Genomic DNA, 27,822 nt, shown 5'->3' with positions numbered 1-27,822 from the left:
GCTCTGACACTTGGCTGAGCAGGAGGGGTGTTAAATAGCATCTCCGGCCTCTGTTCACTCACTCACACCCCCCCCCCCCGCCCAAAATGCCACATCTCCAGATGAGCCCTGGGGGGGGGGGGGGCAAAATCTCCCAGGGCGAGAAGCCTGGTAGAAGCCTGGTCTAGTGGGCCCTGGGGACAGGGCTCTTCCCTCCATAGCCCGAGTGCCAGGAAGCAGAGAACAGCAAACAAACAGCAGCCGAGCGGCTCCTGCACGTCCCTCCCCCCTCGCGGCTCACTTTGTCCCTGCGCGTCCTCAAGTCTGTGCCTGTGCTGCCAGCCCTCCCCCCTCCCCCGCCGAGCTGTGGCCATCTGCCTGGGGGGCACCGGCTGGCCACTCTGGCCACTCCTGCCTTCCCACCAGCCTTTGTGTCTTCTCTCCATTTGCTCTATCATACCAGTCCCTCCTAGAAGTAGAAAACAAAGAAACAAACAAAAAACAAACCCCTGTAAAACCCTAGCTGTGCCCCTGCTCCTGGGGGAGCCCCAGTCTCCTCTGCCCTGTGGGGCTGTGGCACCAGGCAGTCGGCTTCCCTGCCCTGAAAGTGAGCCCTCTGCCGCTGTGCGCTTCCCCTTGGCCTTGGTTCTCAGGGCCGAAAGGGAACAAAACAAAACAAGATATTTCAAACATGGCCCTGCCTCTGTGCAGCCCCTTTGTGTAACGGCCGCGGGCCCCACTGCTAGCCGCGGCCAGATAACTCCAAGGGCGTCTGTGTTCAGGGCCGGCCACACAGGCTATCTGGGGATGCAGCTTGTAGGGCCGGGCTGGGCTGGGCCGCAGGCCAGCGGGCCCTGGAAGCCATGTCGGCAAGGCCTGGCCTGTGCTGAGAAAGGGACCTGGGCCAGCCCTGCCTCTCCTCTGAGACCGGCCGTTGGTACTGGGACATGCCCCCCCCCCCCCAGTTCTCTGTCCCCCGAGAATATTAACAGACAGGTTTTCAGTCTATTTTTATTAGCTCACGGCTTATTAATATCACCGAGGAGCCTGCGTGTTTAGGCCTGTGCTGGCTTTTCTAATCCAAGCACCATGGTAGGAGCTCTTCATCCGTTTCATTTAAGCCGGGGAGTCCTCCCTGTGGGCACTGTGGCCGTTCGGAGGCCGTCCTGCGCACCCTAGGGTGTTTCCTGGCCCTGCTGCTGGGGTGGGTGGGGCGAGGGGGCGCTTCCTGGGGTTCTCTGTTACGGGGGATCTCGGTGCAGTACTTCAAACCCAGCTCTAGGGGCTGACCTCCCAAGGGGAACAGCACACAGCTGCCCTTGGAGAGCTCAGACGCCCAGTTTCTGCTGTGCCGGGTTCAGCTCGGCCTTTTCTGCTTTCTTCAGAGGCAGGCATAGGTCCAGGGCTTGGGGATCTGGAGTCCTCGCCCGGTCTCTGGGCTTGGCCAGCTGTGTGACCTCGGCAGCTCGCGTCACCTCTCTGGGCCCGGTTCCAGGTCTCTGAAAACGAATGCTGCCTGCCTTGGTTCCTGATGAGGCAGCGGCCGCCGCGTTGGGGCTGTCGGAGGGGCGCTCGGTGGGTCTCTAGAGCGAAGCCGGACACACTTGGTTTTCTGTTTCCTGCTCCCCACACATTCCAGCCAGCCCCCAGCAGGCCCGCCCCAGGGCCTCCTTTTCAACCTGAGCCTCTCCCAGGATTCCATCTGCCACCAGACCTTTGTCTGTCCCCAGCAGAATCGCCGCGGTCCAGATAACCCGAGACCTGCCCTGCCCCAATGCCCATCGCATTCCTGACACCTAGCCGGGCAGCCAGAATGAGCCGGCAGCTTCCTGCTCTTTGCCCCAGAAAACATTTCCAGTGATCAAGTGATCGGAGGGGGGGAGGGCGGACGGGCGGGGGAGGATGAGGCCGTAAAACCCACCAGCCGGCCAGCAGCACACAGCACTGCCGCGCTGGGCCGTGGAGTCGGTGCCATTAGATCCACCCCCAGCCCCACGGCTGCTCCTTCCCCGAGAAGCCGCGGCCACAGAAACAAACAGAATTCCATAAGGGGCGGTGGTGGAGGGCCGGGAAAGCCCGGGCTGATTGGCTCCAGCCCCCGCCTCGTGGCTGCCACCCTCCCCCCCTCCAGCAGCCGGCCCCTCCCTCCGTGTAGGCCCAGGCCTGTTGTCCGGAGCCCAGGACCCTTATCTGGCTGGGCGGCCCTGGGGGGGGGGGGCCGCCACGGGGACAACAACAACATCCGGCCCCTTTTTATAAAGCCGGGGCCCTGCCCTGCAGTTGAATGTGTGTGGGTCCCGGCTCCTGGAGCGCAAGGCTCCCGGGCGGGGGCAGGAATTTCTGTGCAGGCGGCGGCGGCGGGCATGTGTTGTCCGGGGGGTGGGGGTGGGGTGGGGGAAGGCCCTCTTGGTCTCGGTGGGGCCCGGCGTGTGGGACGGAGCAGCCTTTTTAGTTCAGGAGGAAAAGGGAGACGTTGTGCCCGGAGTTTTACCCCCTGGCTTGCCTCGGCCTCTGCTGTTTATTTAGCTTCTGTTGCAAAAAAAAAAAAAAATCGTGCTCATTAGGCACCTTGTCTTTGCGGTTGTTTAAAGAAAGTAGAAGGCCAGAAGCAAGCCAGCGTGGACTTCTCGGGCTTCTCCCGTGCAGACTGACTTACAGAGGGAGGGCGCAGGCTGGGGTGTCCTGGAGAAGTGGGTGCCGGTTTAAGCAGCTCTGCGCAGCCAGTTAATCTTTCCCTGGGGAGCAGCGCCAGAGACGGGGGGCAAGAGGGCGGCCGCGTGTGCCCCGGCCATCTGCCTCGGGGGTGTGTGTGCGCGTGGGGGGGCCGGGCTGGAGCAGGACCCCTCCCGAAGCTCCTGGGATCTGTCTGCCCGCGGGCGCACACCCGGGGCCCGCCTGCAGCAGGCCAGGGCTGACCTTGTGGGTGTGGGCCTGGCTCCTAGCTGACTGCCATCTTTCTTTCTCCCCCTGGATTTCAATGGCTTCTCAGCCCGGGAGGCACTGCCTGTGCCCTGGATTCGGAAGGTACACGCCTCCTCGGGAAGCCGAGGCGAGAGACAGCGGCTGGCTGGCGCTCGCTCCCTCTCTCTCTCTCTCTCTCTCTCTGCGTCTGCCGGCAGAGTTACAGCTGGTATTTTTCCACAGGCCTTTTCTGCGCTCTCAGGGCCTACTTTTCCCAGCCAGGCCCGGAGTCCGAGAGAGGGTTAATAGGCAGGAAGCTGCAGGCATTGCAGGCTCATACGGAAGTCAGATTTTTGTTTAACTGACAGGTTCAGCAGGCCTCGGCCGTGGGGGAGGGGGCGCAGGGAAGGGAAGTCCGTAGGTGGAGGCATGTGGCCTGCTAGGAGCGCGTGGGGCTTTTCTTAGGGTAAGCGCCGCCAGGGCCCCCCTGGCATCCTGGACGGGCCGAGGGGGCGAGGGCTTGGTTTCCCGGCCGGCAAACCCGGCAAACGCCGGCCTGGCCTGCTTGGGCCGGAGGCGCCTGGACAGTGACCCCCGCGGTCTCCGCCTCGCCTGGCAGCAGCCGGCGCCTCCGGCCTCGGGGAAGCCTGGCCGCTCCCGCCTGGCTTCCTGGGGCTCCCCTCCGCCCCCGGAGGCCGCCCCAGGCCCCAGCCTCCCGCTCCCCGGGCTGCTTCCCTCCTCCCCTCGGAAAACCACCCTGCGGGATGGCCCTGGAAGCCCGGCTGGCCTTCCTGCTCACAGAAGGGCCGCTGCTGCGGGGGCAGGTGAGGGCTCGCCCTGGCCCACCCAGAGGCTGTCTTCCCGGGGGGCGTGCGGGCCCCAGGCTCGGCTGGAGCAGGTCAGGCTGGCCGCACCGGCCGGGGGGCGGGAGAAGCGCGCGTGGGGGCCCCCTTTCCAAGCTGTTCTCGCTGCAAAAGGCCTAGCTGAGCCTGTCTTTTTCTATGCACAGGATAGCTCTTGCTCACCCTAGCCTCACAAAGATAATCGCTCAGGAAGTGTTTCAGCCAATCCGGGGCGGCCTTACACTCGGATTTGCCGGGGCAGCCAATCGGGGATGAGCTTTTATGAGGCGGCCAGATCATCAGCCGAAGTGCCAAACCCTTTTTCTGTGAGAACTAGGAGCCTGTCCTCCATGTTTTATAAGTATTGACATTACACAGTGTTAACAATGCATCCACAGAGGTAAGCTCGACTTTTTAACATCTTTTCTCCCCTCCCTCTGAGACACCCGCCTTGGGGCGAGCAGCGTGGTTTCTGTGTGGCTGGCTGCCACTCTGACCCCCAGAGCACTTAGGTTAACTTGCAACTGTTTAGAGAGATTTTTTTTTTTTTTTTTTGCTTTCTTGGGTCACATGGCTAAGTAGCCATTAGCCATAGCTTCATTCTGCAAACTGGCCAGGGCCTGGGACTTCTCTCCTGCCACCAGGGCCCTGATGTTTGTGGAACAGTTTGAAGCTAGAGCCTGGTATAACCAAAAAAGAAGCTCCCCTCCCTCTCCTTTCCCCCCCCTCTCTCTCCCTCTCTGAGCAGTTTCCCTCCCTGCACTATTGTCTTCTCTCCTGTCACATGCGTGCTGGGGGAAGAAAATGGAAGGTAAGGAGTAGGCTGTTTTCCAGGGAGTGCTCCTGGCACACAGCACAGTAGGCAGGTTCGCCTCTCCAGGGGGAGCTGGCCAGGCTGGGCTGAGGGCTCCCCAGCGTGGCCCCCGGCCTCAGCAGCGCAGGGCTCAGGGGCCAGGGTCTGGCTCCTGGGGCCTAGGTGGGTGGTGCTGTCTGTACATGGGCTTAACTACATTGTGCAGCCTTTCTTCCTGCCTTGGGTTGATACTGTGCTCTTGTGCAAGCTAGCCTGCAGCCAGCAGATGTTTCTGAAAGTGTTTTCTAGGCCTTGGAGGAAGTTTTGGGAGTAGGGATGGGGGGTGGGGGTGGGGCGGGGTGGGGGTGTAGATCTTGGACAGCATCCTGCAGAAAAAAAAAAAAAAAGGCCCAAATCTGTGAGGGCTGTGGATCCCTTAGCTTTTCTACTCTTGCATGGTTTTCAGTGAACTCAATGTGTCTCTTCTCCTTGTTGTCATTTTGCTTTGCCCTGTGCCACATGGTGCCACCCTGGGTCCCTCCTGAGCGATGGGCTGCAGAGGGCAGAAAACCATGTCTGTGCTGGGACAGGATTCCAGATTCAGTTGTTGGGTTGTGTTGTTGTGGTGGTGTGTGTGTTTTTAATAATACCATGTAACTGTTTGAAAAAATTTCCTTTTTGATCAAGTCCCAAATCTGCCAGCCTGTTCTCTCTTCTTCCTAACTGTGGAAAAATGAGACGGTTGCTTGAACATTTGTTGGGTAAGTAAACCGGCCATTTCCTCCGTGACCCTGTCTAAAGAGTTTTGCGAACATTTGGGGTCTGCTTGTAATGGGGGGGGGGATTCTTGGCTACAGCAGCTGGGGGCTTCACTTGCAGGAACGGAGTATAAGGGCTGTCCAAGAGTCTCTTGGTTGTAGGGTGACTGTTTGAATCCACTGTTTTTGCCGGATAACCTGGACCTAGGCTTGAAGGTGGTACTTCCTGTTTATCCTGGGCCAGGGGAGAAATGTTCAGTCTGGTGTGGCCTTACTCTAGACCTTGAATTGGGTTTGTTTCGATGTTGGAACGCCAGGGAGGTGAGCTGCTTGTGACACAGAATGAAACTGCTGCTTCTTAGAGGCACAGGGGCCTGGAAGCATTGGCCCAGGAGCTGCTTTTGCTGCTGGTGTGGGGGTGGTGGCGCCGGCAGCTCTTAGCTTGCAGGATACTTATATACCGTGCAAAATCTCATCTACCACCAAACTTGGTTTGCTTCAGGGCCCACCAGCAGATCTCGGCCGCTTTCCAAGCCCGGCCCACACGGCAGGCCTCTCTCATGATTCATTTCTCACGTTGTACGTGTCCCTGGATTTCTTAATGCTTCAGCTAGAATTTAAAAGTGAACAAAAGTCAACTCCTCCTTTAGCGTTAGCTTCAGAATTTCCCTGGAAGTTCACTGTCTACATTTCCAGCCAGTCTGGAAATGCTACAGACAGAGTCGGTTGCTGTGTTATGCCAACTTTATGAAGTCAGCAATCTCTTTTCTTGTAAATTAATGCCCAGCAGCCCACCTTTTGACATCAGCTGGGAAAAGGCTCCTGTAATAAGGAGACAGGTAGCAAATGCTCACTTGAGAACAGGCTGTGTGAGGCAGGCCAGCTTCCCAGAGACAAACGTGAAAGATGTTAGCTCCTTGACACTGAACCGTGTCCTTACCCACACGAGTTCAGGTCGGACGCTTCGTTGTTTTCTTTGTTGTTATCTCCTTGCTGTAAATGGAGATGACATAGTGAGGCTCTCCTGGCCTCCCTGGAAGGAGTATCTGACTGCGAGACTCCTGGTCTGGTGCCCTCCACGTTGGCGTGCTGCTGTGCACTGGGCTGGGAAGGAGACTTCAGGGCCAGGCATTTGTCCTCTAAACGCTCACAACTAAAATGGCTCCCACAGGCCTGGAAAGCCCGGAGCTGTTGGCAGAAGTGCAGCCCCAGCAAGTTCCCGGCCCTGGACCAGGCTGGCCGCTTTGGCTGTGGCCTGGTGGCCACCACCACGGGTGGGTCCGGAGAAAGCAAATTCCTTTCCAGGTGGCATTGTTTTCCAGTCCCTAGAGGGAAACAAGATAAATGTCTGCATTGCAGCAGGACTAGGTAGGGGCGCTGGCTCCCCGAGCAGCCCAATGGGGTTCCTCTCTCTAGCTTTTGAACCAATAGATTTGGAGGCAAGGTTAAAGATTGACAACTACAGTGGCAGGACTCGGAGCAGGCCTTCTGGAAATTTCTGCCATCTTTGTCCCTTGTAGGAAGAGCCGAAGAGTCTCCTGCGTTCCATTCCTGGGCCTTGTCCTCCCCTCCCCCTTCTCAGCAAGGTAGAATGTTCTCTGTGCCACATTTGTAAATTGCAGAGGGAGGCACAGAGCGAAGGGCTGTTTTCCCTTCTGCCTCCTCCTGGGTCCCCAAAGAGGATGCACAGCTGCAGGGAACAAACAGGACACACTAGGGCTTTTGATTCCTCCCCCCCCTCGGCTCCCCCCTCCCCCCCCAGACCCTCCAGGATGGATTCACTTTCTGCTTTGGGAAATTAAGTGCCCTTCACATGGGGGAGGGGGAGGAACTGCTTTTATTAGCTCCAGAAAATGGTCAGTGTGCAGTCTGTAACTAGGAATTAATTATATATAATCACTCAGTAAACTTTCTACAGTTTTTCTAATTGCCCAAGATGAACATAGTTAGCCTGTTGGAGCCAAGTCCAGTTACTTTTATAATGAACAGCTCAAAGATTTGAGTCAGAAAGAAGGAAACAGTGAGGCCTCTCGCATTGTAAATTAGGGATGAAAACAACAGCTTCCCCGGTTTCTTTCCTGTTACCCCTTTCTTTTAAGCAAAAGAGCCCCCCTTGTCCTTCCCTGGGAGGGCCGTGGTGGATGGGTCCTGAGTGGGGGCTGGGGGCGGGGGAGGGAGGGAGTCACTCTTTAGAAAGTGGGGTGACAGGAACCCAGGAACCCCTGGAGGTGAAGCTGGCTTGGCAGAGTGCAGCCACGTCAGATGTGCGATCCCTTTGTTCCTGTGTGCCTGCCTCCTACGTTTGTCAGCTTGCAGCCCTAGGTCTCCCTCTGCCCCTGGTTGACCCTGAAGGGAAACGTACATTCCAGGGGGCCTTGGCGCCCCCCAGCCCAGAGTCAACTCGGGAATGTGTTCTGAAGCCCCAGGCTGGCTGTTAAAATGCAAAAACAAGCAAGGATTCACCTTGGCTTCAGGTTGCCCTTCCCCCACCCCACTCTCCTTACAGACAAACAAGCAGGCGGTGGCCATGCCAGCTCTGCAGCCAGCCCTCTGCCACGCTGGCCTCTCCCTGCCCGATCACCTACCCACCGGCCGGCCCCGAGCCAGCGGCCCGTCCTCGCCCTGCCTGGGCCTCGGGCACGGTGCCCTCCTTTCTCCCTTGGAGCCAGAGAGCAGTCACCTTGAAATAGCCCACTCCCAGCCCCAGGGGAGTTCGGAGGCCAGTCCTGAGACCTGCGGCAGTAAATGACCAGACCCACTCTGAGGCCATTAGCTCAGCCTCTGCCGACGGGTTCTGCAAACTCCCATTGTGAACTCTCAGGGCTCTGTTGGGGGTGGACAGAAAGCTAGTTTGTGAGTATCCCGGGCCTTGGAGAAGGGGGCCTTGCACCGGGGTATCTCCTGCAGACCTGATGGCTTTCCTTGATGACTTCGGAGGACGGGCTATGAGCCGGCCCTTCGCAGCCTCACACACAGTCCTTTCATTTTACCTTGGCCTCAGATCCAGGGGAGCCCTTTAGCTGGGTTTTTCTGAAGCCTGCTGTCCTTGGAACACGTCGATTTTTACCTACTGGCCCCTGTTGCGTTCGCATGCAGGCTGGGTTCCAATCTACTGGGCAGGGGGAAAGGGCTTCCTCCCAGCCTGCTCCCTGGGACTGGTTTTGTGCCTGCAGACACCTGTCTGCCTGCAGCTTTATGCCACGGGGCCGCAGAATTCCTAACCTCCCACCCACCTAATTCGAGGGCAAGGGGGCCTCCGCACTGCACCTTGTGTTGCCTGCTCAGGATCTAAGAGAGAAGGCTTTTCTTTAGGAACCTGTGACTTCACAAACTCTCCCTGTCATTGCAGGGTTTTTTTTTTTTTCCTTTTTTTTTTTTTTTCAAAGCTTGCAAACGTTGGGTTGTTGGTGTCCTTTGGTTGAGCTTTTTCCTAGTTCTGATCTTGAGCAAGGTGGCTTTGAGACTGGCAGGGCTGCTTGCACAGAAGCCACAGCTACTGAACAAACTGCTACCATTTTAGCTTCAATACAGGAGTGAGGCAGTGTTGCCAGACGCCATTTTAAGAATCCTGCATAAATAGCTTAGCTACCGATGACTGCCTGTTTTAGGTGAGTGCCTATATAAAGCCGCCTGCTAACCATTCCCTCCCTCCCTCCCTCCCCCCATTTAAAAAATTAATTGCAGATCTCGGAAAGCATGTTTGTCTTTATTCTGATGTTCACTGTTTTCTGATGTAGAAGAGGAAGATGTTATGCTTTGAGGATTAAATATTTCTTACAGCCTGGACCCTTTGGTATTTTGAATGAAAGTACAAACCAGGAAAATGGGAAAAGCCCTTCCGACTGATGCATGATTCCTGAATTGCTGTGTGGTGGTCCTCATCTCTAGAACCAGTCTGTGCATGCTGGGGATAGAGTCTTAGGTGGGTTAGATATTTTTGGTGAGAAGTCAGATGCTAGGGACACTTGGGCAACAGAAAGATCTGAGCGTTGTGCATCCAGGCAGTTTCTGTCAAAACTGGATGCTTTCCTTTTCTCTCTCTTGCAAGTGATGAGAGGTTGAGAAGCCTGGGAATTTTCGGAGCAGCCCGAGTCCTCAGAATTAATAATCAGGAGACTGAAAGCATCTTCGAGGTGCAGTGGTACACTGGCAACTTTTAATTGCTCTTCTTCTCAGCGCATGCAGGGGAAGGGGCCAGCCTAGGCATTCTTGCTCAGACCTTGGGCGAGAAATCCTTTTATTCTTCAGGGGCTGAAGGGGGTGGAGTGGTTTGGGTTGTGTTTGCAGGTGCTGGTGTTTCTTCCTTTATTGGCCTGAAATGTATCAGTTTGTGAAATCCACAGGCAAGTGACTTGGGTTAATTTTAAATATGATGGTGGTGGATACAATGTGTACAACTAGTTGATGGTATATTTTCCTTTAGGGGAGAGAGCTGTTGATCAGGTTTCAGCTACATTTTTTCTTGGGAGGTGGGGGTGGTGGGGGTGGAGGCAGCCTCCTTCCCCCAAAGACCTTAAAAAAAAAAAAAAAAAGAAAAAAGTAATGTCAGTGTGAACCAAGGGCTTGTTGTTCATTGGTTTTGATTTCAATGGTCTGGGTTGCAGGGGTTGGCAGGTATGGAAGGAGGAAGCTGTATGTTTTTTGAGACTTTAATGTGTTAATGGCAGAAGTTCAAAGTATTCTTCAGATGCAGCTGCTTTTTCTCTTAAAGAAATTGTGATTTGACTGTTTTTTTCCCCTAAATGACTGAACAGTTGTTCACCTAAATTGACCAAGATCACTGGATCATTGAGACAGGTACAAATCTTTTCTCCCCATCACTTTTGATGTAATATTCATAGTTTTTTTTTTTTCCTCCCCTAATAACATATGAGTGCTTAACACTAAACCAAAAAGCGGAAGTCTCTTTAGATGTGGCTATTGAAAATGACTAATTTTGCATTCTGGTCTTTGCTTTTATAAATGAAATTTCCCCTTCGAATGCTGAGACACTGCAATTTCCTTTAGTCAAATTTGAGTTACTGTGTGTGTGTGTGTGCGCGCGCGTGCGCCAGGGTGCATGTATGTGATCGCATGTGCACACAGGGGTTGTTTTTGAAAGGATGACTTGCTGCTCTGTGGAAAAAAAAAAAAGGATGGTTTTCTTACATCCTTGAGCTTGGGAGCCTGGGCTAAAGCTGGTGGTGCTATTGCTAAAGTTAGGTGGCTGTGTTACCCACTTGTTATACTTGGGGAGATAAAACAGCCGAACTTTTTTTCTCTCGGACTCTATTCTGCTACAGAATTGATTATCGTAAACTCAGCAGCAAATAGTCATGGAGTAACTAGTTTGCATTTTCTTGGTCTCTCAGCAGCATTCCTGCCTGAAGTACAAGCCAAGTAATTGTTCTCTCCAAAGCAGCCCTCCTGGGTGATCGATACACCTCTGAAGGTTTTCGTGGCTGTAGAAACCCTTTTGGGCTCTGCATAATTGTTTCTTTCACCACTGTACATTTCAGCTGCATCACAGATTAGCGTTTTCTTCATCACTCAAAATATGGGATTGGTTTCAAGAAGTTTAGAATTTCACATACTTCATGCTAAGGAGGGAAGTAGAATTCTGGTTGCTAGAAAGATCAAGGTAGCTATTTGTTCTTTTGAAGTTAACCATCTACCCATCTCCCGCTGCCTGTAAGGGGCTTTTGGGTTAAAATTTATTGCTAATTACCCCAAGCATGAACCCACCCCAGCTTTCAGCAGGACAACCTGAGTGTGTTCCAGGCACACTGTTTCTGGGTTGAGAACGTCGGAGCAGAGTATTAGTGCTAAGATCACCGTTGTATTATTGCTCGTTAGTGATGAGTTTGGACTGAGCCGGCTGCCCTCCTCCTAGAAAAGCGTATGTGACAACACATCAGTTGTTTCCTTGGGTGCTGTGTGTCGCAGGCGTTCTGGCGAGATGCTGTGTAAGCGAAGTTGCGAGGGAGCCTGGTCTCAGGATGCTCAACGTGTTAATATTCTGATGTCAGCCCACACTGCTGTTGGGACTGCTTAGTCGGAGGCCTCCATGTTCCTGTAATTTACTTGTGAGCTGTAATTTCTCCCGCTCTCCTCCCCACCAACACGGCGCTCTCCTAATCCGTCTCTGTCGTACGGAACACACAGCACGTTCCCTCCAGCTTCCTCCTTGCCCCGGCTTTGAGTCTGCCTGCCGGATGGAAAATTCCGGCCACTCAGCTGGTGATGCACCCATTTCTTCTGGCTGAGCCACAGTCCGATGGCGTCTCACCTAGATCCGCTTGCTCAGGTTCCCGCCATGTCAGGGTCAGCCTGCGTGTTGGGAGAGTTCTGGTCCCTGGAGCCACATCTTGTCCTTGGGGTTGGCTTGTGGGGGGTGTGTGTGGGTGTGGGGGGGCGGGTGCGAGGAGGGGTGAGGGACTGCTTCAGCGGAGAGGCAGAGAAAGTTCTGGATGGCAGACCTTGCCAGCACAGGGCCTGCCTTCCCCCCACTCTCAGTCTGTGTCTTCTGCTTTTGTGGCGCGGAGGGCCGATTAGTCACAGCTCAGAAGCTCGCAGGCAGGCCTGCTCTGGGGAGAGCAGCCAGGGGGTGGGCGCGTGGAGACCCCAGGCCTGACTCCCGGGGTGGATGCTGCTCGTCTGAATGTGCGGAGACCAGCTCTCTGGCTCCTAGCAGGGACATACTTTTCTGCTTTGTAATTTAACCTTATCTTCCTTTCCTGTCCCTGCCTCATCAGGAAACTGTTAGCGGGGAGGTCTGGGAGCCCTCAGCTTGCGGGATTCGGAGGTGGGAACCCTGGGTACCCTGGGAACACCTGCCTTTGAACCCGGTGTTAGCCACGAGGAGCTTGCCCGACCAAGGCCGGGGCCTCCCTGGCCCACCGGGATGGATTGTAATTGCGGGCCTGCGGAACAGTGCTCCTTGGAGCTCCCCTCCCCCAGGAGCCTGACCACTGGAATGAAACAAAGAACAACCTAGTGTGTGTGTGTGTGTGTGTGTGTAAGGAAAACTCCTTTAGGAGTCTTACTACTTTGCTGAAATCAGGGGTGGACTCCCTCCCCCTCCCCCTCCCCCATCAGGGTGGGGGATTGTCTTAAAGGTGGGGTTGTCCGCAGGGACTTGTGACTAGCCGTCCCCACGGGCTGTCCCCAGCTCATCTAAACATGCACATAATTTGCTCTATTTCAGCTTGGCTGAAGAGGAAATAAAAACAGAACAGGAGGTGGTAGAGGGCATGGACATCTCTACTCGCTCCAAAGGTAAGACTCCTGTGTTCTCCGATGCAGGGCCGAGGAGGAAACTGAATTAATTCCCTCCGTGCTTGTTACTGAGCAGGGCAGGGCGGCTCTCCCAGACCCTCTGGTGGACGGCCGTGGTTTGCCGCCGTCTGTGTAGGTGTGTGGACTTGTCCGGGGTTGTCCTGACCGCCCGTGTTAGCTGGCTCTGTCTCTCTGCAGGGTGACTCTGAGTTTACAGAAAGCAGGTTCTGGAAGCCATGCGAGCCCCAGCCGCTGCGGGCTCTCTGATCCCTGGACTCTCACAAGTGGGGTGAAGCTGGCTCGCTTTGTGGGACGCTGGTGGGGCCTTGTGGACCGCTCGAGTGTTGTGTCTTTGGGACCAAACCTCAGCACATGAGGGCCTAGACGGATTGTGGATTTTAACCTGAGTGGTCTGTAGCTGGCCCCTGAGTGGCTTCTAATCGAGGGCTGGGTCCTCTGCGTCCGGGCTGTGTGTGATTCCGTGAGGTTCCCCGAAGGAGGCAGCTGCTCGCGTGCCCCTTTTCCAGAGGAGCGGCGGAGCCTGGCGTTGCGTGCTCGGGTGTTGGGAATCTCGGAACGGCGGATCAAGGTGTTTTCATTTTTTCACGAGTCACTGAGCACCTGCACCAAGCTTGCAGCCCTGAGCCGCAGTGGCTTCTGGGGAAAGAGGGGGTGCGGCAGGGAGAGGGGACAGCTGGAGGGAGTGGCGAGGCTCTTGCAGGACACTTGACCTGGCTAGAGAGATTCACAAAAGGAGAATCTCTAAAGGCCGCAACAAAAATGCGCTTTGAAGGTTTGTGTAAGGCGGCGTGGCATTTGGGCCGAAGCTGGGGGTCGGTGCCCGCGAAGGGGGAGCTGGCTGCTCTTGGACAGGGCAGGATTTAGAGAGGAGGGAGGACATGCTGCCTTGCGGGGTGGTTTGTGCTGGGGCTCCTGGGAGAGTGGGCTGGGTCTTCATCGGGGGTGAGCAGGTGCCACTGCCCAGCTGCCTTGTGGCCCGGGGGACACAGGGTGGAGCGGGTCCGGCCCTGGAGAGGAGCCCGGGTGTGGGTGGGTCTTTCCGCTCTCCTGTGGAGGCCTGGACACTTGTCTGTCCCTCTGCTGGTGGAATGGGTGTTGGATTGGGATCCGGGCTTTTCTCATGACAGTGGCTCCCTCTGGCTGGATTCCTTCGATCCCTTGGTGAGGTGGGGGATGGGAGGGGATGCCGCTCCCGTTTTGTTGATGAGATCAAGGCTTCTCCTGGGTGCGAGGCGGCCGTGGGGGTGCTCCGAGGCTGAGTCTGCCTGGACCCACCCGTGGTGTCCCACCAGGGCAGGTGTGAGTGTGGGGATGTCTCATCTTCCTTCCCTCGCGCGCCTCGCCGGGCTGGCCTTTCCCGCTGTCCGGGGCGTGGCCACCCCGGAGTGACCATTGTTCCTTTTCTGCATCCGCTTGACCCCTGTCCTCCTCCTGCCAGCATCCAGGACAAAAGACGTCCCCTTCACCTCCCTCCGACGAGCTCCCAGCTCCCGTAGGCCCCGTCTACAGTGGCTGTGACCTGTCTGCCTGGGCCAGCCGCTTCGCCTCTGCTCCCCTGTGGCCTCCCGGTCACCTCGGGCCCTGTCTCTCTGTCCACTGAAGTGACGTGTAGTGCCTCCTGGGCCCTCCTGGAGCCACAGGCCCTTTGCCCTGTTGTGTCCGCGCCGCCCTGCAGCCTGCCTGCCTGTTTCTCGCTGCTCAGATTCATCTCGGGGTGCGTCTGAGGCAGTCATTCCATCACGCTCTGTCAGGCTTCAGAAATACACCGAATCTTCAATGTGCAGAGGTCTCACGGAGAGAGTGCCGAGACTTTTTTAATTTAAAAATATTGGGGCCGGCGTTGTGGCGCAGCAGGCCGAGTGGCACCTGTGAGGCCGGCCTCCCATATTAGTGCTGGTTCCAGTCCCGGCTGCTGCACTTCCTGTTCAGCTCCCTGCTGATGACCTGGGAAAAACAGGATGGCCCGAGTACTCGGGCTTTATCCTGGCCCAGCCCTGGCTATTGCAGCCATCTGGGAGTGAACCAGTAGATAGAATCTCCCTCTCTCTCTCTCTCTCTCTCTCTCTCTCTCTCTCTAACTCTGCATTTCAAATAAATAAATCTTTTTGAAAAAGAATTATAGCTTTATTTATTTATTTATTTATTTGAGAGAGACAGAGAGCTGTAGAGCTCCCCATATGCTGGCTCATTCCCCAGATGCCCGTCCAGATCTCCCACATGGGAGGCAGGAGCCCAGCTACTTGGGCCATCACCACCGCCCCCCAGGGTCCTCTGGAGCCGAAGTTGAACCCAAATACCCTGATGTGGGCTTCCCCTGTCGTTACTGTCACGCATTCGTGTGGCTTATTTGTCTCAGTCACAGTTGGCAGCTTACCAGCTTGTATTCTGTTTTTCAAAATCTCCCACAAGGTTCCTCGCCTGTTCCCAGTTCACCACGTCTCGCTCGGTTGTCAGGTCTCTGGGCGGGGCCGGTTTCTCCCACTTCATTTTTGGGGAGGCCGACAGTTGGGAGGCGTATTGGTCAGGTGGCTCGTGGGGTGTTCCGTCAGCTTGATGGGTTCCTTGCCTTAGCCTTGGGGAGGGAGAGCCCAGAGGCCCGGTGCCATTTCGTCTTGTGGTATCAGGGGTGGCCGTGGCCACTCTGCCTGGTGCTCTGCTCCTTGGCGGGCGGGCACAGGTGTGACCCACACTCGGGCGGTGAGGGCCGCATCCGCAGGTTACCAGGACCTCTTGTTTCCGTGTGGGATGTTTATCTCTTCGTCCTTGGCTCGTTTCTTCAGTAGGGACTGGGGAACAACCGTCTTAGGTTTTGGGATTCAGTCCAGCGTCACGTGTTGTCCGGCTGTTGTTCGACAGCCCGTCGTGAGGCGTGTCTGGATTTCTTGTTTTCTGGTACTGCACGGTGCCCCAGAGTCATCCTGCGTGTGTTCTGTCTCAGCCTAGAACCAGCCATTTCCCCAAGGACCCTGGTGCCTTTTATTAGAGAATGGTTTTAGATACCACGGTTTGTTTTTGTTTTAAAGGTTTATTTTATTCATTTGAAAGGCAGAGTTAGAGAGAGAGAGAGAAAGATCTTCCATCTGCTGGTTCACTCCCCAAATGGTCACAATGGCCAGGGCTGGGCCAGGCTAGACCAGAGCCAGGAGCCAGGAGCTTCATCCAGGTCTCCCACATGGATGCAGGGTCGGAAGCACTTGGGCCATCTTCTGCTGCTTTTCCAAGTGCAGTAGCAGAGAGCTGGATCAGAAGTGGAGCAGCCGGGACTTGAACTGGTGCACATACGGGATGCCGACGCTGCAGGTGGCAACTTTACACGCTACGCCACAGCACCAGTCCCGGACACCAAAATTTGGGTGCTTGGGTGTGCTCTGTGGTCCTGCAGTATTTTGGCTTCCAGGCTGAGCTGGCGGAGCCTGGAGACGGTGTGGATTCCGCAGTGTCTCCCTTAGGTGTCTTCATCTGCTAAGTGTGTGCACGTGTACTTGACTCAAACATTAATCCATTCTTGCATGGATCGCTCTGCCTTGTCCCCTGACTTATCTGTAACTTCCCTCCCCAACAGTGGGACAGCTGGCTGCCACCACTCACCAGGTGGGCCTCCAGCTGGATGAACTTGAACCTGTGTAGACACTACTGGGACCACGGCCCAGACCAGGATCACTGAACAGTTCTAGCATCTAGAACATTCCCAATCACACTGAGTTCATTCACAGCCCTTGTCCTGGCCTTGTGCTTTCGTGTTTGTCCTGCCACAATGCAAGCTCCTTGCCTGCAGACGAGCCTATGGTGCTTGCCCTTCCCTTCCAACCGGGAGCTGGGATGGCATGGAGGCCTAAAAGGTTGGCTACCAGAGCCAGACCCCCGTTTCTGGCTTGCCCCTTCCTAACTCCGTTATCGTTTGTGCCTCCGTTTCATGCCCTAACGGGGGATGGTGATAATGATAGAGGGTTGGGGTTGAAATGAAATTTGCTCACACTGGCAGAGTGCTCCGAATGGTGCTGGGCCTGGTGAGCCCTGGGAAGCCTCCGTCTTGATTAGAAGTGACTTGGAGAGACTGGTAGGTTAACAGGTGCACAGAGCCAGCTCCTCGCTGTTCTGCACGCCCCTCTCCCCCAGTAAATGTGGGAAACCGGCCCAGACAGAGCCCCTGCCTGGTGGGTACGGTGACTCTTGTACGGTTGCCCAGCAGGCTGGCTCGGGGTCAGATGGAAACGCCTCTTGATCTGGGATTCTGACGCTAGGACCGTACTGTGCGTGTTTGGCAGGGTTTGCTCACTGTGGCTTTGATGGGGAGTCCATGGAGGAAGGGGTCCCCTAGCTTGGAGGGAGACCTTCCTCTCTTCCTTGGGAGGCTGGCTTTGTGTGGGGCCAAGCTGCCATCTCCCAGGGCAGGGCAGTGGGCAGCAGCTGCTGTTTCTGTGGAACCTTGGTGATGGAGCCACTGCGTCAGCCGAAGACTGCGTGTTCGAGGGCCTGGCTCGCTGGGGCTGTGAAGGTGGACCGAGATGGAGCTTCTCTGTCTCTCTGGGTCTTGATGGTCTCAGCTCAGGCCCCAGTGTGATGAGCGGGGCTCAGCGAGGGCGCATCGATCCCTGTTCCCTGTGGTTGGGCAGTTCAGTGCTTAGTCCCCAAAGGGCACCCTTCCCGCAGGGCGCTTTGGCTGTGAGCGGCGGAAGCCAGCTCTGGTGGCTTGGGCAGGAAGGAGAAGGTCCAGAGGGGTCAGCTGGCTTTAGACATCGCTGGGAAGGTCCAGGCTGCCCTGCGGCCTGGGGCAGGAATGGGCTGGGCCTGGACTTGGAGCCATCAACACTGCCCCCACCGATGAGGAGATAGTCCCTCCAGAGTGGTGAGTGAGCTCTGTGGCTCTGGCTTTGTCACTCCCCACTTGTAGGTAAAGGGGCCCTGAGCCGTCGTCTGGGTGGGAAACTTAGAAGCTCTGACAGTACCCGGCGCAGGATTCGTTTGTCCTCGGTGTAGTTGGTACAGTCCCGCAGGTGCTCCAGCTGAGCTTCAACGTGGACACCCTTCTCCCCGGGACGCGGCCTCAGTTCCGTGGTGGCAGCCTTGGCACGTAGCGCAGTGTTTCAGCTCTCAGGAGACGTCAGCTGGGCCTCTGTGTCCTTGGGTCATGAGCTGCTGAGGATCCGCAGGTGTAAGCCGGACGCTCCGCCCGGATGCCGGATGTGTTTGTGGGGCCAGTGAGTGGCGAACCCGTACCGCTCACTTAGGGGCAGGTGCTGGGTGCAGGCTACTTTCTTCTCATAAGGCCCAGACGTGGGGGCATTTGACAGCGAAGGAAACTGAAGCTTTGTGGATGAATCAAAGGGCAGAGTAAGCGCACTTGGCACAGGTTCTGCCTCCGATTGTAACCCTTTGTACGCACCTGCACCCGCCTATGGCTGTCTTCGGGGTTTTGCATCAGATGTCTTTGGAGCAGTGGCTGTGGCTGGTCCCAGGGTATGCTGGGGCCTGGGGTGGGGGTGGGGCCTCCATCTGATGCCTCACCAGCAGGAATACGGCTCACCCGGTGTTGCCAGATGGGATTTTTTTTCCCTTGCCTGATTTAGAAATGTGGTCTATGTAGGTTGGTTTCTCAAAGACCATGCACGAACCCAGCTAAACACATGTCTGGGTCAGGCGTGGCCGAGGACTGTCAGTTTGCATTCTCTGCGCAGGACTGGTCACAGCACAGTTCCTTGCAGGATTCTGGCCAAGCGACGAGCCCCTCCCTCGTAGGCCGGGGACTCGGGGTCTGAGAAATGAGAAATGACTCTTGAGTGCAGCTCACGTCTCAAACAAAGGCCGCCCTGTCCATGCCGCCTGCATCTCTCGGTGCCGTCATGGGTGCGTTTGCGGTAGATTGTGGCATGTGGATGCCGGGCTGCCGAGGCTGAGAGCATTTTAAAAAATGTCTGTGTAATGTCGTGAGCACAAGGGAGCGAGGCCTGGATAAAGCAGGCACAGATACAGCGGAAGCTCAAGGTATTGAAATCCTGAACAGTGTGGTTGGTGCTGAGGCTGGCCTGAGCGTGGATACATTTTCAGAGACAGGATGCGAGGGGATATACAATGATAGCAATTTGCTCACCGGCCCCAGACCTTAATCAGTACAGGCTGCCAGTTCTCACTGTTGTGTGTAAATTAAGACGTTCACGAAGGGCTTCTTTATGGACATGGCGGTGAGATGGAGACCTTCTGTCATTTTTTAAGGAAGCTCTTTAAGCAAATAGAACGCTAAACACTAGGAAACCACAGGGCCGCACAGACTTGCCAGGGAGAATTCTTTCAAAAAACGAGCATCGGCATTTTTAACCGTTTTTGGCTCGTTTACGTCTCCGACAGTCCTTGCGTGGTGCAGGCCAGAGGATTTATTGGCAAGTCAGAGAACCGGCCGGATAGTTCCTCTGCTGACATGGCCGACGTCTGAGCTTGGCTTTCCAGACCTTGCTCGGCCAGCACTGTCCCTTCCGGGCGTGTCCATGGAACGCCCATCGGCCGCCTCTGCATTGGGCCTTGTGGGCCCCTTGTGGAAACCTTGAGCTTGTCCTTTGTGAAGCCTAACCGTGGTATATGTGTACGTGACTGTTACTATTCTGGAGGACTGGGTCTGCAACTGACCGTTGTCAACCTTCTTCGAAAAACCAGCTGCAGATTGCAGCGATGTTTAAAGAAAACAGAGTCCTTACCGAGATGTATCTTCCAGCAGACAGTTCTGCATAGAGTGTACAGCCCAGTGGTCCCAGATCTGTGCTCCTAACACCACCCTGAGTTTCAATACATTTTCGTTGGGGCCGGTGCTGTGGTGCAGCGAGTTAAACCGCTACCTGCAATGCTGGCATCCCATATGGGTACCCATTCGAGTCCCGGCTGCTCCATGTCTGATCCAGTTCCCTACTAAGGCACTTGAGAAAGCAGCAGCAGATGACTCAAGTCCTTGGGCCCCTGTATCCATGTAGGAGACCCTGGTGAAGCTCCTGGCTCCTGGCTCCTGGCTGGTCCAGCCTCTGGCAGCTGTGGCCAATTTGGGGAGTGAACCAGTAGATGGAAGATGTTTCTCGCTGTGTCTCCTTCTCTCTTTGTAACTCTTTCAAATAAAATAAATAAGTCTTTAAAAAATAAAACTTTTTCATTGCCCTGGAAAGAAATCCCATGCCTATGACCAGTCACTCCCAGGCACCCCGTGCCCTGCCCCAGCAGCCACTCGCCCAACATTCTCTGCCTGGGGATGTGTCATGTAGACAGGGTGCATCTCTCTCTCGCGCGCTCTCTCTGTAAAAACATGCAGAGTGAGAGGGAGATCTTCCAGTCGCTGGTTCCCTCTCCAGAGGGCTGTAATGGCTGGGACTGGGCCAGGCCCAAGCCAGGAGCCAGGAGCTTTCTTCTGGGTCTCCCTCATGGGTGCAGGGGTCCAAGCACTTGGGCCGTCCTCTGCTGCTTTCCCAGGTGCAATAGCAGGAGCTGGATCAGAAGTGGAGCAGCTGGGCCTTGAACCGGTGCCCATATCGGGTGCCGGCGCTGCAGGCCAGGGCTTTAACCCGCTGTGCCACAGCGCCGGTCCCATGTGTTCCATTTCTCTTGGGCCTGGACCTGCAGGCAGAGCTGCAGGGTCGTAGGGAATGACTGTGACGTGGCTAACCTTCCAAGGAACGCATGGCCCTGGGAGCACGCTCAGGGCTGCTGCGCCGGCTCTCGTGACCCTGCCCCTGCCTCCTTCCAGCTAATGTCCTGTTTCTGGTTTTTTCTTCATGGCTGGACTTTCTAGAAGGATCCTTGTGCATCCACTCTGTCCGCTCAGCTCTGCCCCTCGCAGTCGCCGGTTGATTTCCCTGAGTCCTGGGAGGGTCCCCGTTGCTTTTTCTGGGGGAGGATTTTCAGTCCTTGGGCTTGGCCGTGCTGGACGTTGCCGCTCATTCTGGAAACAGTCCCTGTGGCTTTTTGGCCACCACAGCCCCGACTTCCGTGTGCCTCCTCCTCCCTCTCCGGCCACCAGCTGTTGGGGTTGCTGGCAGCTTGTGTTCTTTCTCTGAGTAATGGCGCTCAGGTCTCCATGACTCACACGTGTCTGTTTCCAACCTCAGTTTCCCCTGAGTCATGATGCCGAGGGCCAGCCGCCCACCTGGCCTCCCTACCCTGCTGTTCATGGGCAGAGTCAACTCTCTCGGCCCTCCCCTCCTCCCCGATCCAGACACCTGCTTTCCCTCTGCCGTGAGCACACCTGACACTGTGCGGCTCATCTAGGCCCGGGGCCTGGCACTTGTTCTCGGTTCCGCTGTTCTTTGGCCTCTCTTGGTCAGTTTCTTACAGTACTGGGTCCTAACATCACTCTGCAACCTCTCTCCCGTGGAAGTATGGTGGTCTTTGAGTTGCTCTCACTATTACCTGTCCCCCTCCCTACTCCCACCCCTACCTTTCGAGAAGCAGCGTCTCTCTTGGCTACCCCCTCCTGCTCTATAAACCTCAGTGTTTTTTTTTTTTTTAAGATTTTGTTTTATTTATTTGAGAGGTAGAGTTACAGACAGTGAGAGGGAGAGACAGAGAGAAAGGTCTTCCATCTGCTGGTTCACTCCCCAAATGGCCACAACAGCTGAAGCTGGTCCGATCTGAAGCCAGGAGCCAGGAGCTTCTTCTGGGTCTCCCATGTAGGGTGAATACATTCCAAAGTTTACCTCTTTTGGGCAGTGAGGGAGAATGGCCGAGGCTTATGTCCTTATTCTTTCAGGGTGTAGGAGCCCAAGGACGTGGGCCATCTTCTGTTGCATTTGTAGGCCATCACAGAGAGCTGGATCGGAAGTGCAGCAGCCGGGACTAGAACTGGCGCCCATATGGGATGCTGGGGCCGCAGGCAGAGGATTAACCCACTGCGCCACAGCGCCTACCTCTCTCAGTGTTCTTGCCTTGGCTTTTAAGATGAAACCCAGACTCCTGCAGTCCTGGTGGACTGGCTCCTGCCCACCTCGCTGGCCCCTCTGTCTGTGCCCTTCTCTGGTTGGTGCAGTCACTGTGACCGACACGGATCCTTGGGCGAGCCGCCCGTGACCACAGGCCTCTGTCTGCGCCTGGAAGGTCACCGTCTCCTCTCCTTTCTGTGCCAGCCTCGACATGACACGAGTGCCTTTGGTTTCTGTCTGAGCGGTTTCCCCCTGTGCCTGTCTCACCGTTCCAGGCAGCCCACAGTAAACCTTTATTGTGAATGAATGAATGAACGAATGATGGCTTGCGTTTGTCTGTCGGATAGACAGAACTTTCATCCTGGAGAATGAAGTAAAAGCAGCCTTTGGGCCCGAAGGATGGCTTTGTTAGCAGCGTAATCCAGTGTCTGGAAATAATTACCCGGGCTCCAATGTCTGCTCTCTCTGAAACAATTGGTGGCCTTTCTCTTCCCTCTGGGGACGCAGCCCTCTTTGAAAGGGCCCCTTCCGCCCGGTTTCTTTCCTTCCTGACATGTTATTACCATGTCTGGTGCTGGGCTCTTCCTACCGCGGGGAGACTCCCCGATTCTGGGGCCGAGGACAGGAGATTCCAGGCCTTGGTCTGTCTTTGCTGGCCTGGGGGCAGCTCCGCAGGGCCCTGCAGAACCTACACAGTGCTACAAGGCACTGGCCCTGCCGCTCCCCCCCCCAGGATCCACTTCCCCTCGCCCTGTCCACTTCCTCGAAGGCCCGGGTTCCCCCTTCTCCTACAGTGGCGTCCGTTAGATTCCAAGGTCAAAATCACCCTGGAAGATCCCTTACATTGCCCAGGAAAAAAAAATCAGCTTTGACCCGAAATTCTTACGCATACTGAAGTTTTGAGAATTTCCAAGCTGCACTCTGGGACGAAGTACAGGAAGTCCTTATACACCAGGCACCAACTCCTCAGCCCTTGAATTTGGCCTCCAAGTCCCTCAGGGCCGACGGGGCTGGGCAGCCATTCTGAATGCCTGCTTGCCTGTAACACACAGCTCCTGCAGCCTTGCTCCCCGGCGTGGCTGCTGGCGCTGTCTATGGCTATTGAAATTTACATTAGGGAAAAAAAAATTCTTGCTAGGCGGTACTAGCGGTGGGCGCCAGTGGGCGCCTGTGGCCGGGGTGGCCACGTTAGCATTGCTGTCACTAGGGGGAAGGGTCTGCAGGCTAGCACAGCTGAAGGGGCTTCATAGATGAATGGATTTGTTTGCAGCTCGATGCAGTGGCTGCAAACATCTAGCCTGAGACCACCACAGCAGGAGAGGGTGGAGTTCAAGTTCACCTTGACCAGCCCCTCCTGGGCCTGCCCATGTTAACTCTGAGAAGTTCTGCCAAAAATGTGCTTTCTTGCCATCTTCCCAAGTTGGCACTTCTTGCCGGGGCCCCACTGAGCTGTCAGGCCCTTTGGCGTCTTGGCACCGACGGGGGTCAAGTCCCAGAGGGTGGTTCAGGGAGCTGGGCCGGGCTCTGCAGCTTCCACTCACAGTTGTGGCTGTTTACTGATCGGGTGTGCCTCGCCTGTTTGCACTGACCCAGAGCTAGGGACTCACAGCAGCTGCTCAGTAGATGTTTTTGAAATCCAGGATCTCTTCCAAGAACTGTAAACGTGAACTTGAAGGGACAAGAGAAAGGTTCACTGGGTTTTTATTCAGATTATAACATCAGTGCCTCTGCTTGCAGCTAGCCAAAGTCTACAAAGGAAAAGCTGCAGCCTTCGTGCCAGGTGACCAGCGTGGTGAAGAGTTGGCTGTGTTCTCACCGTCGCTCCCTGCTCCACGCTTACAAAATTAGCAAAACCCTGCACGATGCATATTGAACTTCCTAGAACAAAAATATCCCTCGGCTCCAAGGCCTCTGCTGACCTCGCTGCTCTTGGCTTCCCCTGCCCTGTTAGGCCCTTCAAGGGATTTTCAAGGTTAGATTTAATTATCTGAGAGTTAAGAACAATGGGGAGCATGGCAAACAGGGAGTCTCAAATTCCACCCAGAGGGGCAGCCTGCAGTGCTGTTGCGTGTGGCTCTGAGGCCGGGGTGGCCAGCTCTTAGGGTTCTGCTTCGCTTTTTAAGACAAGTTACACATCTGGATTTTCGAATTGCCAATATTTAAATATTGACACCTTCTTAAATTTGAGAGAGACAGAGCTCGACCTCCTGTCTGCTGGCTTACTTCTCAAATGCCCACAACAGCCTGGACTTGGCCAGATTAAAGCTGGGAGCCTGGAGTGCCATCCTGGTCTCCCACGTGGTGGCAAGGACTCAAGTACTCGGACCATCACCTGCAGTTTGAAAGGAGACTTGAACCCAGTCCCTCCTATGTGGGAATCAGGGTCCTCAAATGCAGCTTGACCACTGTGCCAAATGCCGGCCCCAACTTAAATTTTAGCAGCCGCACCCAGGGGCCGGCGCTGTGGCGCAGTGGGTAAAGCCACCCTCTGCAGGCTGGCATTCCATATGGACACTGGTTTGTATGCCAGCTGCTCCACTTCTGATCCAGCTCCCTGCTGATGCGCCTGAGAAAGCAGCAAAAGATGATCCAATTGCTTGGGCCCCTGCACCCACATGGGAGACTGGGATGAAGCTCCTGGCCTCTGGCTTTGGCCTGGCCCAGTCCTGGCCATTGTGGCTATTTGGGGAGTGAACCAGGGGATGGAAGATCTCTGTCTCTAATTCTGACTTTCAAATGAGTGAATAAATCAATTTTTTTTTTTTTAAGTAGCACCCAGCACTGGGTGCTTAAGTTGGGCTCCGATGGCACAGGCCATGTCTGAAGTTAGCAGGCTGCTTTCCTGGCCCCCGATTAGTCTCCTCCTAGATCGTTGGTTCATCTTCCAGCTGTCAGTAGGGTTCTCTAGTGGCAAAGCTGACCTGGTTCCAGCCCCCATCTCCTTAAAGACCCTCCGCTAACTCCCTGCCCACACTTCGGTTTGGGACTGTCTTTCAAGCCAGGTCACTCGTCCTTTCATTGGGACCACATACCAGCAGCTGCTGATGAGAGCTTGGGGGGTCTGCTGTACACAGACTCACATCTTTAACATCTCCAGTGCTTGCCACCGTGAGGGTTGGCCGACATTCTGAGAAGCCTGGACAGAGGCAGGAAGAACAGGTTCAGTTTCTCTCTGCCATGGCCGTTAAGTGGGACGCAGGGAAGATGAACTTGAAAAGTAATTTTTTTCACTTTCCCTCTTCAAGTCTGAGCCCACATGGCTGCGTGTGCACCTGCCGCCTGCTTGATGAGCCGGGCGTCACAGTAATCAGAGTATGGGGGCAGAACTGGAGGATCTGTGGATTGGAAAGGCTGAGGACCCAGAGAGCGGTGGCCAGGGAGATTCTCAGCTTTCAGAGGGTCTAAAAAAAGGGCACAGAAGTAGGCTGAAAATCCTGTTAGATGGTATTGCAGTGTGTGTGGGGGATGTTCTGCTGGTAGTGAGAAATCGCTTCCTCCTGTGTGCTTTTTTTTAACTGTTCAGTGGGTCTGAAACAGTAGCTCTCACCGGAGAAGAATGGGGAGAACGGGGGAGATTGGTGGCCAAAGAAAGCCTCCTGGGTTTCCTGCCTTGGGTTTTGGATAGAATCGCCTGGCCGCACACGCTAAGGATATAAAACCTGACTCCGTCCCCTACTCTTGGGGGAAGTGGGCAAGAAGAACCCAGAGAGGCTGAGGACCTGTTGGGAGGGACCTTGCCCGTGCCAGGGCCCCTCTCGTCTCTGAAAAGGCCGGCGGCCCTGTTGCAGTTTCCCTGCCCTGCGGACTTCTGGGTTTGCTGGAAGAGATTCTTAGGGGAAGAGACACGGAGTCCTGGGAGTTAGCCTGTTCTGTTGCTCAGTGAGTGGGCCAGGAGTGTGTGGGACACCTGTGAGCCAGTTCGTGTGCTTGGCATTGGGCTACAGGACAGAGGCTGGGATGGAGCTCACGGTCTGATGGGACGCAACAAACAAGTGAATCAGCAACAGAAAAAAACAAACAAGTTTTGCTAACTCTCAGCCAGGGGTGGTTCCAGTGAAGGGAAAACACAAACCACCCGAGGATGATCTAATAAGGAGGCTGGAGACTGGGGCAGGCAGGGGAAGCCTTCTCTGGGGAGATGAGACGATGGGCCAGGGAACCTTCTAGAAGGAGGGGCCAGCCAAATGCAAATGAGCTAGGCTTGTCTGAGGAGCAGCAAGGAGGCCATAGTGTGTGGGAAGGCGCAGAGGGGTCAGGACCAGATTCCCCCGGGCGTGTAGGTCTTGGGAAGAGGTTGTGTCTCCGTAGGAAGCCCCTTGGAGGGAGCTCTTGGCGTCTGAGGTGCTGCAGGGAGGCAGGGGTGGAAGCGGAGGCCGCTGTGAGGTTGCCCTGCACGGGAACTGGGGGAGAGGAGGAAGGAAGCGCCCTTCAGAGCACTGGGGCGTGCTCAGTGCGTCCTGCAGATAGCTCGAGACTCGGAGGCTCAGAGAGGTGAAGTGCCCTGCCCAAGGCCACACAGCGAGTGAGCCAGGATTCACCTGGGCTGGGTGAACCTGCTCTGGGTGGGGAGGAGAGTGCCTTAGTCCGACAGGAGGGCGGGGCTGGCAGGAGGGCGGGGCTGGCGTCTCGGGCCACCTGGGGAGTTGTGCTTTTCTTTTTCTTCAGCTGGGAAATCCTGAGTCCTGGTGCGGTGTGGAGCCTGCCTGGGTTGAATCCTGGCCAGCCTGAGAGGTTTACTATGAGAGTTTGTTTCTCATCCATGGACCGTTGTCAGACATGGGCTGGGGAGGGGTAACAGGTGCAAGTCACGGTGAAGATACAAAAAGATCTGGGGAAATGGGCTTGGGATTTTTGGATTAGCTGCTGTCTTCCCTGGCCCTCCTGCCCCCTTGTCCCCTCCCCCTCCCCTGGGGACCCCCCCCCCCCATAGAAATGACTCCTGGTGTCCCTGGTGCACCATGCCCTACCCTCTGCATGCATTGTCCCATTGGATCCTAACCACTCATCCCCCCACCAGATATTTATCTGTTTATTTATGTGGCTCAACCTGCTGCATCACAATGCCAGCCAATCCTAACCAGGAAGTCTGATGTGCACAGCTGAGTGGGCCGAGGCACAGAGAAGCTAAGTAATTCGCCTGGGGGCACACAGCTGCCAGGTGGCGGTGCCTGGAGTCAGACCTGGTGCTGTGGTTGTGTTGACGTGGTTGTGTGTCGATGTCGGCCAAGGCCAGCCCTGCCCCTTGGATGGAGAACTACCAGGTGGCTCCCACAGTCAGTTGACTGAGCCGTGAGGATTTGGAGTGGAACCTGGCGTGCTCCGGCCACCAGGGCCTGCTGTATCCATCTGCACGCTTTTGAGCCTGCACAAAGAGATGCCAGTCCATCCTCCTCAGATTCTTGGGAGGGGTCTTCAGGAACAGCACCTGCGAGCCCTCTTTGGCGAGGAAACAGAGAACCACGCGCCTGGCTTCTCCCCTCCCACAGTCGGTGCTTGCTGGCGCTTCTTTGGTTCAGCCTTTGGCTTAGTTTCTCAACCATCACACATGGACTGCCACATCCCTGTGGCTCTGCTGGGGCTCTGGGCTGCCGTTACCTTGTCAACAAAACAAGGCTACGCATGGCCTGCCTCCTGGCACAGCTGTGGCGAGTTGGACATGAGTCGATGCTGGTTTTCCAAACAGGGCCTCCCAGATACCAAGTGCCCCAGGAAAGGGGGCTGTTCCTGCTGCCCCGTGTTTCTGGGCAGGGCCTCCCCAACAGTCTCCCTGTACCCCAGGTATCTGACCGACAGGTGCATTGTTGTCTTCTCTTGTAATCGGACATCCCTGCTGCCAGGTGGAACATGAGGACTGGGTTTTCTGTTTAAAGAGGCCCATGCCTGTGTGGGTGGTGGGTTTACACAGGGTTGCACCTGCCTGGGAGCTCACTGAAGAATTTTTTTTAAAAAAGATTTATTTATTTATTTGGAAGAATTAGGCAGAGACATCTTTCATCCTCTGGTTCCATCTCCAAGGGCTGGGCCAGGCTGAAGCCAGGAGCTTCTTGTAGGTCTCCCATGTGGGTGCAGGGGCCCAAGCACTTGGACCATCCTCTGCTGCTTTCCCAGGTGCATTAGCAGGGAGCTGGATGGGAAGTGGAGCAGTCGGGACTTAAACTGTGCCCCCCATGGGATGCCAGCACTGCAGACTGTAGCTTAACCCGCTGCGGTCCTGGGAAGTTTCTTCAACATGGGGTTTTGTCACGCTTTGGGCCAGATCTTTCTCCTTTGTGAGGCTGTCCCAGCAGCAACTCCTCTCCTTGCCTAGTTGTGACAACCAGTGTCCCCAGACATTGCCAGATGTCCCCCTGTCCCAGCTGAGGGGACCCCCCTGATCACCACCG

The 27,822-nt window shown here is 55.7% G+C and overlaps 1 protein-coding gene across 13 annotated transcripts in view; it reads left to right on the top strand.

Moving 5' to 3' along the window:
* The first annotated feature begins 2,400 nt into the window (after positions 1–2,400).
* ZMYND8 (zinc finger MYND-type containing 8) overlaps positions 2,401–27,822 on the top strand; it is a 103,731-nt gene continuing 78,309 nt past the window's right edge. For 2 of the 13 annotated variants that reach the window (XM_062204308.1, XM_062204304.1), the window contains exons 1-3: positions 3,010–3,346; positions 3,890–4,122; positions 12,460–12,530. In XM_062204308.1, the coding sequence (XP_062060292.1) occupies positions 4,109–4,122; positions 12,460–12,530 (85 nt within the window). In that variant the 5' untranslated portion in view covers positions 3,010–3,346; positions 3,890–4,108. The other 11 variants (XM_062204313.1, XM_062204311.1, XM_062204305.1 and 8 more) reach the window with 8 other exon arrangements.

This window comes from Lepus europaeus, chromosome 10 (genome assembly GCF_033115175.1).
Source record: "Lepus europaeus isolate LE1 chromosome 10, mLepTim1.pri, whole genome shotgun sequence".
NCBI classification, from domain to species: Eukaryota; Metazoa; Chordata; class Mammalia; order Lagomorpha; family Leporidae; genus Lepus; species Lepus europaeus.
The sequence above is the reverse complement of the archived record's forward strand: the minus strand, read 5'-3'. Positions and strand labels throughout refer to the sequence as shown.